At 36.7% G+C, this 12,444-nt stretch overlaps 1 protein-coding gene across 2 annotated transcripts in view; it reads left to right on the plus strand.

Annotated features, from left to right (window-relative positions):
* Positions 1–12,444, plus strand: part of EDIL3 (EGF like repeats and discoidin domains 3) — a 416,155-nt gene that overhangs the window by 262,005 nt on the left and 141,706 nt on the right. For both annotated transcript variants that reach the window (XM_019462837.2, XM_019462838.2), the window contains one exon: positions 9,125–9,306. In XM_019462837.2, the coding sequence (XP_019318382.1) occupies positions 9,125–9,306 (182 nt within the window). The remainder of the gene's footprint in view (positions 1–9,124; positions 9,307–12,444) is intronic.

Below are 12,444 nucleotides of genomic sequence, written 5' to 3' on the forward strand. Positions count from 1 at the left end.
AAATAACTTAAAAGCATGGGAATATGCCCTCTGCATAGCAGTGTTTGAGTATTTACAATTGGTATTCAACTCAAGTTTCTTGAAGCAACAGAATCCTACCTTTAGCATTTTACCTTGGCATTTATACCCCTTTTTAGCTCTTTCTTGTGCAGATGTATGTTTTGTCAGAAGGCAAGAATAGGTATACATCTGCAGGTTTTTGAATTGCAGGCTTTTGACTATACAGACAAATGTTTCATCAAACCATGTTGTTATCTTCGTAGTTGGTAGAAGATGGATTGTTCAGTTTAAGTGGAAGCCTAAGAACAAGTTACTGAAATCTTGCCTGGCTGCAAAAGTGCATTCAGCACTTCAAAAGCCCATATGTTTTTCTCATTTGAAAGAATGCTTCTTAAGCAAACTAAAACACATTCTTCTACTTGCTGTAGCAACATTGTTTACTGTAGTAGGATGGTAATCTTACTAGATTTTGTTGACTTTTGTGAACCATCTCAATACAAATTTTGACCTTTGAGTATTAAAGCCCATAGGCCCTGCTATTTAAACAACATCATCATTCTGCATCAATATTCTAAAAAAACTGACTTTCCTATTATAATTTAGTTTATTCATGGTTTTAATTTTTCCTCAATTCAAAACAATTAATTTAAGCTGATAATATATCATAATTGACTTGAGATAACACAGCGTGAAGAAAAGCATAACCATATTTTACAAGAAAATAGCAAGATGGCTGATAATTGAATCTGTAACCTTACGAATGCTGGCTTTTATTTCAAACATGATCTTTCCCCTACTTGCAAAAGCTGATTCTTATATATTTTCAAGTTATCCCAGCATACCAAGAAAGCCTTTCGGATTTTAACACACACCCAGTATGTTGAATCTTCAGAGTGATAATATCTACATTCAGAGAATTAATTCAATTTCAAGGAAGAAGAGAAGCAATTCCAAAAAGCAATGATTTGTTTTAATTTACTTTAACCCATGATGACAGAGAGCTGGCAATTTGTATGGCACTGTGCTAAGTGCTTTGGAAACATAAATAATGCAAAAAGCATGGTTTCTACCTTTACAAAGTATATTATCTAAGAGAAAAAAAAATGTGCACAAATAGTTGTTGCTTATCATTTAACCTGGAAACCTCTGAGCTTTCCAACGTGGAAAATAATAGAATACAGTTTCTATAGAATCGGAAAATTTTTTAGTGGCCACATATCACAGAATCATCTTCAAGACTGCAACGCAACAAAATGAACTTTTCTCTAACGTGCACATACATTTATGTGCCATCCAAATAAGCATAACTAATTCTTGAGAACTGTTTTTATGACTTTGTAATTACTAGTTCTTCTAATCAGTGTTACTATGGTCACATGTGAAATTTATGCCCTGATACAAAGAAGCGATATTTAGGTGTGGAGAGAAACAAACATCACCAAATGGGATCTCCATTCTAAGTTATTTTAAGGTGATTACTTCCAGTGCTGTGACCAGAAGCTGACACTCGAGGTCAGAGAGAGGGTGCTCATGGGAATTTGTGAATGACCAAGTGGAGGGAAGGCTATGTTGTGCATACGCACATTTCCACACTGTGTCCAGGGAGCTCCTTTGCCACCTGTCACTGTCTCCTACATCCAAACCAGTGCATCCAAGCCCCATCCCTGAGAGCAACCTTTCTTATACTTCCTGTCTTCATTCCCTTTCTTGCCTTCGGATGCCACCCCCAATACCAGAAAAATGATAGCCTGAGAGAAATTAGAGCAAATGTGTGGGCGGTTAGGTGACAAGTCTCACCAGAAAAAAGAAAAAAATCTTCAGGGTTCCTTTTTTTTTTTTTTTAATTTTTTTTTTAACGTTTATTTATTTTTGAGACAGAGAGAGACAGAGCATGAACAGGGGAGGGGCAGAGAGAGAGGGAGACACAGAATCTGAAACAGGCTCCAGGCTCTGAGCTGTCAGCGCAGAGCCCGACGCGGGGCTCGAACTCACGGACTGTGAGATCATGACCTGAGCCGAAGTCAGACGCTTAACCGACCGAGCCACCCAGGCGCCCCCTTCAGGGTTCCTTTTAACCTCCAGGCCACACAGCGTGAGGAATAGTGGCCTTGACCTCTCCCTCACCAATTCAGAGCCTGACCTTAAGACATCTCTAAAATAAAAGAAACGCTAGGAATAAAGGAAAGGCCGTGGTCCAGGGGGCACAGAAGGAGGTTAATGCTTGAATCAGCATTAGTTTCTGCAGTTTTGGAGATCATCAGTAATCCATTCGCTAGTGCTTGTGTTCAGCACGATTATCGTGCTATGCTAAGCACAGCAGAGGACTCACTCCTATGAGAAGATGAGATGCTCAGAGAAAGAGAAGACTAGAGACGTTTAAAGGAGATTTATTTCCAACGTGGCTTTAATTTGAAATCCTTTTCATTCTGAAGATGTCTGGATATTGAGATAGAGCAAATGAAAGTAGTGCATTCCTGTTACAGATTCAGCCGTGCATCTCTCTTATTTGAAAGGCTTAATCAGCACACTCAGGAACAAGATGTGAGACATCTTGAGGCACTGCTTACTTGTCAGCTACAAGATCAATAAAATGCAGACACCATTCTTTGCCACACTCCAGAGAATGAGTTTGCAGAGTGAGAAGGACTTCACTTTGAAACCATTTTATTCACACCGACTTGGCGAAGGCAGGGAAGTTGCCCTAGGGAGGGCACCTGAGGCTTGGCCCTGGCTGGCCCAGCTGTTCTTGCTCAACCTGCCAGGTGACATTACTCACTGGTGCAGAGTTAGTCTGAACAGTCCAGCTCAGGTCAGAAGGCATTTGCAGGCCACTCAGGCAATTCAGGGAAAGCAGTTGTTTTAACTGACCATGTAAATGATGTCTAAAAGCCTCTGGTAATCGATGTTGCTTGGACTCATTAATTTAGGATTGTTGTTGAACCTGACAAAAGTAAGCACAATACTGAAGATGCATAAACGCAGATCTAGCAGCCAGCAAATACAGACTACCGTATTCTGCTACCATAATTGCCACTGATCAAATTGCCACTAGGCCCACCTTAGGGATAACGGTGGACAATTTTTAGAAATACTTGGTAGCTGTTGTGTGGCAACTGGTTGAAAGAGAAGTAGTTTGCTTGACTGTCAGTCCATGTTTTTCATTAGTAAAGAAGTATTCTTCTTTCCTCAGCATACAAGTTCCAAAGGAGGCCTCTGTATCTGTGTACTCTTGAGAGAATAGGTGAAAATAATTTTTAATTTAAAAATGAATTACACAAATAAAATGTTACAATATTACCTGTCATTTTTGTAGTTTATCTTTCATGTTTATTTTTTAAAAAATAGCTCCCTCTGCAAATATTTATTGTCTGATAAAATCAAGGCTTACTGGGGTGCGTGGGTGGCTCAGTTGATTGAGCGTCTGACTTCGGATCAGGTCATGATCTCACGTTTCTTAAGTTCCAGCCCTGCATTAGGCTCTCTGCTGTCAGTGTAGATCATCGGACGCCCTCTCTCTGCCCCTCCCCCACTCGTGCTCCCTCCCTATCTCATAAATAAATAAACTTTAATTTTTTAAAAAAAAAAAGATCAAAGTTTACTGCTGGATGCCATGAGGGATATAATCCCTATTTGCAGAGGGGCTCACTGTTTTGTGGGACAACAGATGTACGCACACAGTACATGTGAATGAGTTGGGGGTAGGTAGTTCTGAGTATGGCTTGAGCACTGAGGCAGATTTTCACTTTTCAATCCTGTCCTTGCAGCCTGATTGATGTGGCTGCAGCTCAGTAGGGTCTGCATGACAGCAGCAGGTGGGACAAAAGAAGGTCCTCCCAAGTTAAATCCAACAGCAAGAGTAATATTTGACAAAATTTTCAGGGAAAGATAGGATTCAACAGTGTTATTTGTGAAATATGGGAATCCCAACTAAAGGGGACACTGTCTATGCTGTCTGGCATCTTTGAACATACTGCATTTCTTTCCTCCACCGGACATTTCATTATTACTAGGTCTGCCCAACTTTACCTTCTAAATATTCTTTGAACCCTTCCTCTTCTTCATCCCTCTTTCAGATCTGCATCATTTTGCATTTCTACAATTGTAGTAGCCTGCTATTCGGCCATAATTTTTCCCCTCTTAAACCTACCTTCTGCGGTATAGCAGGAATGATTGGTATTAAATGAAAATATGACCATAGTTAGAATCCTTCAAAAAATCCAAGCAAGTTCTCTCAGCAAGTTCTGGTCTGTCTACACTTCATCTCTTGACCATCCCCACCCCAATCCATCTTGGTCTAGTGGTACTGAAATGCCTCTGCTTCTCTAATCATACCAAGCTTGTTCCTGTCTCTGTGTCTTCCCTTCTTTGCTTCTTCACTCTGCTAGCTCCCACTCTTTTCCTGAGAGCCTTCCGTGAGCCCCAAGTGGTTTATGATTACTTCTTCCTATGTCCCATTGAATTCTGTGCATCCACTATCACAGATACCATATTAAAATGTGTTTGTTGTTGTTTTTAATTTCTGTGTGTGTCTCTTCCACTGGACTAAAAGCTCCTTGAGGAAACCAGTGCAACAAACTTACTACAGTAGCTGCTTCTCACTCACCCGGAGATCAGATTTAGTGACACCTCTTGAAAGGCCATCTCTGATCACCCAACACACCTCCACTTGCCTCACCCATCTTTTTTTCTTTACTTATCATTTCATAGTACTTTCTTGTTTATTCAGGTATTTGTTTACAGTTTTTCTCCCCACTAGCATATGAACCCTTTGAGACCTGAGACCTTCTCTGCTTTGTTTATCCTGGTATTGCCACTGCCTAGAAAAGTCCCTAATACATAGGATGCCTTTAATAAATACGCAGTTTTCAAAACCAAATTAAATGGAGGATTGATGGATGGATGGGCACATAGTAAGAGGTCAATAAATTAGTTGGAAGTGAATTAGCCTATCCCTATTAGATAACCAAATTAAATGAATGGAGGATTGATGGATGGTTGGGCACATAGTAAGAGGTCAATAAATTAGTTGGAAGTGAATTAGCCTATCCCTATTAGATAAGCAGTTCATAGGCCAATAATGGTAGTAGGTGAATTTTTTAACACCTATGTGGCATAAACCACCGTGAAAACCTCAATATTTACTTCTGTGGCTCTCTGCCATAAACTGTCATCCATTGTTTTAATGTATCCCAATTTAGGAAAGCTCTGTCTTATCCTGAATGTCACTAGTGATACTCTACATGTTATCTTGATGTTAATTGTCCTATCCTGTCTCCTGGTATAAGTACACACACACCCCATATAAAATAACAGCAGAAGAAAAAGATCCAGAATTAACCTTTGAAGAATTACTTAACTCTTCACTTGCTCTTCAGTTGCTATTATTTTATGGGCAAAGAACCGGCTTCAGTTTCAGACTCATCTGGAATTGAAGTTCATCTGGAAGCTTAACTTCCCTTCACAAAGGTTTTCTCATTTATGAAATAAGTGTGTTAACCTTTTTTCTTTGAAGTACCATTTTGCTGATGTGAGAAAATACATGTGAATGCTCTTTTTGAACTTCAGAATGAGCATCTAGTATTATGTTGTTCATCAATTATTATTTCATATTTGTTCTCTATTTGTTGATAGTGATGATGATATGTATCTCCATATTAACTTTATTTTGAGCATCTTATTGTTCACTGCTTAAGGTCACTTAATCTTAGGTGTATAATTGCATTCTGAATTGCAACTCCTCCATTAGTTTTTGTAACTGCTGAATTTAATAGGACATTGGGGAAGTGGATAGCACAGGTAAAAGGAAATTGGATTTTGAACTTTTTTATTATGACAACATCCATTTGATTGTGATCCAAATGATTAGCTAGTGAAGAAGAGCTACTGTTGTGACAACTTTCGGTGTGAAATAAAGTATATGCCATGGATTTGCTTACGAGGTTACTTTGTGGAAAAACATAGCCCCCAATACCAACATGCATCACCTATTGACTAAACTCAGTGTATATACAAACCACCACGGGCACCTAAGGATGCAACACTGTGTGGGACCCAGTGCCTGCCCCAGAGAAGCTAAAAGTCCAGGATCACCTCAGTAGTATGCTCTAAAGAGAAACATGCAAGTGACATTCTTTTTAAACAATTTTTAGTTATAGAAGAAAAGCACTTCTCACAGCTGGTGAATCACAGTGTCACCATAACCCCAATTTTTAAAACAAGAAAAACTGAGGACCACTAGACAGTAAGGAAGTAAGCTGGCACTTGAAGGATGCATGCTTCATTCAAGAACCCTACACATACTCATGTTTCCTCTGGTGTGCTTTATTGATTTGCAACATACAGTATGCAAGCGAACATTATAAAAACTTATTTTTTAAAGTGTGGAGTTGAGGGGCGCCTGGGTGGCTCAGGCAGTTGAGCTTCCGACTTCGGCTCAGGTCATGATCTCACGGTCTGTGAGTTCGAGCCCCGCATCGGGCTCTGTGCTGACAGCTCAGAGCCTGGAGCCTGCTTCAGATTCTGTGTCTCCCTCTCTCTGACCCTCCCCCATTCATGCTCTGTCTCTCTCTGTCTTAAAAATAAATAAACATTAAAAAAAAATTTTAAAATAAATAAAAAAATAAATAAAAGTGTGGAGTTGAAGACTGAGAAAAGAAATACCAATAAATTTGACATCACAGCAGTGGGAAAGCTCATGTAAAAATGTTTTATAAGCTGTAAAGCCCTATAAAGATATAACACGTCACTTTATATTTTTTAATTGTGTTTTGTTTGAATTTATGTGTAGTGAGGGCATAACTAAGATTGGGATCCTTGTGCCAGAGTAAAAAAATGATATACATATAGGTATATAGACACAAATATATATATTTTTTTTTAATTGTTCATGGGTATTTGACTTATCTGATAATATAACAGTGTTTGCTGACATGTTAATTAATAATTGCTGACATGTTAATTAATAAGTGGAAGTTGGTAGGTTAAGAGTATCAGTGAAGTAGACTTACTGAATAGTGTGGTTTGAGGTCTAATCTCTCCCCTTTAAAATGGTTACAGATTTGGCGAGAATGTCCAATTCAACATAAGGGTTTTAGAAGTACCCAACTAAATGGTGTAGAGTTTTTTCTAAGGCCATCATGGAGTTTAATTATATATTAAATTAAATTAAATTAAATTAAATTAAATTAAATTAAAGCTGGCTCTTTCACTCTGCTGTTCTACCGACTGGCCTATGGTCTCCTATTTACTGACTTGTACAATGATCTCCTTGCCTGTGGCATTTTCCCATCCAAATGTTGCACAAATTCAAGACAAGGATGCTTGAGATTCCTTTCATGGCAATATCCTTAAAAAGCCAGCCTCCTGCAATTGTCTAAAATCAAAGTATCATCATGAAAGTCTCCTAGTGCTTTTATGAAGTCTGGAAAGATTTTTGAAGTTTAAAGTGGAAAGCAAAACAAGAATCCAAAGGTTCAACATCTGAGGTTTTGAGGTTAGTTTCTCTGGAATGTGAAAATCAGATTATTACCTCTCCCAATATTGCAATTCTAAAAATGAATGGCTTCTTAATTGAATGACTTCAAAGTGATATAGTACGTCTACCTAAAAGTATATAATTTATCAGTTGTCAATAACCAAGGTGCAATTTTTGTTGTATTAATGCCATCTTTACTGATAAAGTCTGATTAAGATCATTACTTTTCCACATATTTTCATCCATTTTATAAAAAGCGTCCCAAGGTTTTAAAGCCATTGGAGAAATGTTAGTAGGTAATGTGCTTGAGCTACCTATTCCCTGAATATGGAATACAAAGGAGAAACATGTTTATGTTTAATGAAAAAATGGTTACCAAAGAGAAACATCTTTTTAATTTTTTAAGATAAATAAAATTAACTTTTATAGTGCAGCTGCAAAATTATTTCTTTTATATTCTAAGTGTAAACATTTAATTAGTGACAAGTGTTGGGCTTCAATAGTTATCAAAATCCAGAGTATGCTTGGTGATAATCACTGATCAAGTTGGCTTATTATACTGATAAGTAATGTCAGTGTACTCCTTTCATCTTTTCAGGAATTCTTATCAATCAGCATAGTATATTTTATAATGAAATTATCATATTTATTGTACAAATCTAACTTGACAAAATGTTGAGTATAATGTACAACCTAAATTAAGAGAACTATCATAATAGTACTTATTCTGAATTTTCAAACCTTAATAAATTTAGTTTGTAGTGAAATTTATGAAATAAGAAATTCATATATATACTTTTCAGGTAGATTTGCCATTTGATATCCAAGGACGTATTATTTGAATTGCATTATGCTTAATGTTAGAATTTAAAATTTTTATTAAGAAATTTTTCTTAAGTTTCCAAGATAACAAATTTAAATAAAATTAAATTAAAATGTTAGTACAAAACACCTATATGTTTAGCTATGAATTTTGAATTTAAAATATTAGAAATATAAATATTTTATCATCTTAATTTACTTATTGGTGTATGTAAGTTATGTATAATTCAGAGAGTTTACCTACTTAACTTCATAAAAATAATTTTTCTACATGTTTCTATTATAACATATTTCAAGTTATTATTAAAAGTTGACATATTTACATGTTGCCATTTTTGTTGGAAGCATATCTGATGATGTTTATAAAAATTAAAGTTAAAAAAATTTATAGTGGTGGGAAATGTAAAGTCAGTATGAAAATGATTTTGACACAAAACTCAGATATAGGCTAGTCAAGAAACAATGGATCAAAAATATTTATTGAGGGCTTGCGATTAATGAGGTATGCTCATTTCTGAAAATGTAAACTGTGATGTAGGTCCTTTAAGGGCATTGCACTTTGGTTGATGTGATCAACAGCCCAGGGATGACAGTGCATAATGCAGAGTCATAATGCAGGAAGGCGTATCTATTGAGGTGCCACACTCAAAGCAAAGGAAGAAGAGAGTGTCATCAGGAAAAAGAATCATTTCCTTCATGAGGAGTTCCAAAAGCATTATGGTACAAAATAAATTCATTTAAAAAATATCTCCCATCAAATCTAACAGCCACATTTTAAATGTGGATTATTTCTAATACATTCACAATTTTTTCCTGATTTGTTCCCAGAATGCTCAGGCCCATTGGGAATCGAAGGTGGAATCATATCAAATCAGCAAATCACAGCTTCCTCTACCCACCGAGCTCTTTTTGGACTCCAGAAATGGTATCCCTACTATGCACGTCTCAATAAGAAGGGGCTTATAAATGCATGGACAGCTGCAGAAAATGACAGATGGCCATGGATTCAGGTAACACATGGGATGGGACAAGGTGACTGCCAAGGAATGACCAGAGTCATTTCAGAAAGAATACAAATCACAGCCCAAAGTGTGACTTTTCTTCATGGTAACAGAGGACAGGATGATTCAGCTGAGTCCAAATTGGCTATGAAATCTGAAACTGTGGGATATATGTAGGTTGACTGTAAAGTGTATTGAGGGTTAACAATGTTGAAATTCTTGGGGTATAAATATTGCTATTTTTTTTTATGTGAGAGACAGCACATGCAGTGCTTGAAAGCCAGGGAGGGGCAGAGTGAGAGGGAGGGAGAGAATGTTAAGCCAGTTCCAGGCTCAGAGTGAAAGGAACTCTATTTCACCACTGTGAGATTATGACATGAGCCGAAATCAAGAGCTTAAACAGCTGAGCCACCCAGGCTCCCCTAGAAGGTTTCCACATAGGCCACATGTTAACATTTGGCCACAACTTTTGACACTTCAAGAAAATAAAAAATGCATGTTTTCTTTCTCTGTCTTAGAAGTGGTTTCACATGCACAGAACATATAATGTACAGAATAGATAACACGAATACCAAAAATGTCTTCAGCACCCTCTTTCAATAGCTGAGGGTTTTTCAACTCATACTCTTCTATTTATTATCACCAGCCAGCTACTTTTTTAAACCGAAAAAAACATGATATACCAAGATCGTAAGTGATTTCCCTAAAATGGGATGGATGGTAATAATACCAACACATTGTATTTTATCCAGTTAAATTCTTTCTGAGGACTTACCTTAAGTAATATGTAAGTAAACTACACATTAGGAAGACAGAAAAGATGATTAAAGCATGATTTCTGTGAAAGATTATACCCCTGTTGGGGAGAGCACATTAATAACCTGTAACAAGTCATTGAGTGTGTGCTGAAGAGAAGGAATACCCAGTATACAGTGGGTTTAGTGGAAGAAATAATTATCATGAGAAAGCCTGTGGGAGAATAGCTTTTTAGGTGGGCCTTGGAAAATGCCTTTCAATGGAGACTAAAAGCCTACAGAGCAGCATGATCAAAGATGCTAAGTGAGAATCTGGGGAACATCATATAGAAAATCATGACTTGTGTATAAGTTGCTAGAGGAACATGTTCAAATTTAGCGAGTGAGGTAAGTGTGCCTTAGGATTCACACATACTAAAAAGTTTGGGGCTTTTTCCATGGAGCTATTACAGAATTTTGATTTAAGTAGTTGAGCGATTTTGTTTACTATGTATTTGGAGTCAGAGGTAATTTTTAACATGGAAATCCATGATTTGACATTATTAGGTGCAATGTACAGGCATTGATTTACGGGAATTTAGTAGAATGAAAAGTTGATCTATGGCCAGGTAACATGATTTCCATACCTTAAAAACTGGGCCAAAATCCCCTTCAGATTTTTCCTTTGTTCAGGTTTCTTGTGAATTTTTACAATTAATTTATGGCTCCATGTGTTTACCAGATACTGTTTTGTTTGATGAATTTATTTTTGCATGCATTTGCAGAAATTGCTTCTTAGATTACACATGATTTTTCTAATCTGTAGCTACATGTGCAAAGAGAATTCCAGATAGTGGAAATGGCACATTTATACACTTTTGATCCCAAGCTAATGAATATACAATTAAGGTTTAAAATAGATGAGAACAAAAATGCCTATATTTTATTGTTAAAAATCGTTGCAGAGACCATTTTTTTAAAAATCAGCTTAGTTGCCTGTTATGAAATGCATTTGTGGGATTGTAGTCATGATAAAGCTTTAGAAATTAAAATTAATAGCAAAAATTGCACAACACTGTGAGACAATGTCACTAGATTGCATCTGGGTTTGGCAAATTATGTTTGAGAGCTTCAGTCATTGCCATGTTTTAATAAACCACAATAACATCCTTTTGCAGTATTTTTACTGAGAAACACCTTATTAATGTTTCAGTCCTGACTTTTCACTTTATTTTGTCCCACTTTATTGCCTACCTTAACCTTACACATCATTCTGCCTTCCAAAGTACAAGTCAACTTTAAGTTCTCTTTATCCCACTGGTTATAAGTGAAAATAACCTCAATGGAATAGGACAGTGGTTGACTTTTAGAGAAATTTAGATTAAACATAACTTTATCAACTTAACTAAAATAATTAAATACCTCTTTTAAGGGGATAAAATTATTATTATTATTAGTTTGCTTTTAGTCTGAAGGTGATAATGAACTCTCACAGAAGAACAATACAGGCACATAAAAAGTCTTTTTAAAATATTTTTTAAGTTAAATTTTAGTTAACATATACTGTAGTATTGTTTCAAGAGTAGGATTTAGTGATTCCTAACTTACATATAACACCCAGTGCTCATCCCAACAAGTGCCCTCCTTAACACCCATCACGCATTTAGCCCATTGTCCACCTAGCACCCCTCCAGCAACCCTCAGTTTGTTCTCTGTATTTAAGAGTTTCTTAAGGTTTGCCTCCCTCTCTGCTTTTCTTATTGTTCCATCCCTTCCCCTAGGGTCATCTGTTTTTTCTTAAATTCCACATATGAGTAAAATCATATGATATTTGTCTTTCTCTGACTGACTTATTTCACTTAACATTACACTCTAGTTCCATCCACGTTGTTGCAAATGGCAAGATTTCATTGTTTATGATCACTAAGTAATATTCCATTGTGTATATATATGCCATCTCTTCTTTATCCATTAATCAGTTGATGGACATTTGGGCTCTTTCCATAATTTGGCTATTGTTGATGGTGCTGCTATAAACATGGGGTTCATGTGCCCATTTGGTAGAGACCTAGTAGTGCAATTGCTGTGTCATCAGTAATTCTAGTTTTAATTTTTTGAGGAACCTCCATACTGTTTTCCAGAGTGGCAGCACCAGTCTGCATTCCCACCAACAATGCAAAAGTGTTCCCCTTTCTCTGCATGCTCTCCAATATCTATTGTTTTCTGAGTTGATAATTTTAGCCATTCTGACAGGTGTGAAGTGTTATCTCATTGTGGGTTTGATTTCTGTTTCCCTGATGATGAGTGATGTTGAGCATTTTTTCATGTGATGTTAGCCATCTGAATGTCTTCTTTGGAAAAGTGTCTGTTCATGTCTTTTGCCCATTTCTTTACTGGATTCTTTGTGTGTTGG

Source organism: Panthera pardus, unplaced genomic scaffold (assembly GCF_024362965.1).
Source record: "Panthera pardus isolate Hobbes unplaced genomic scaffold, ASM2436296v1 HiC_scaffold_2, whole genome shotgun sequence".
NCBI lineage: Eukaryota > Metazoa > Chordata > Mammalia > Carnivora > Felidae > Panthera > Panthera pardus.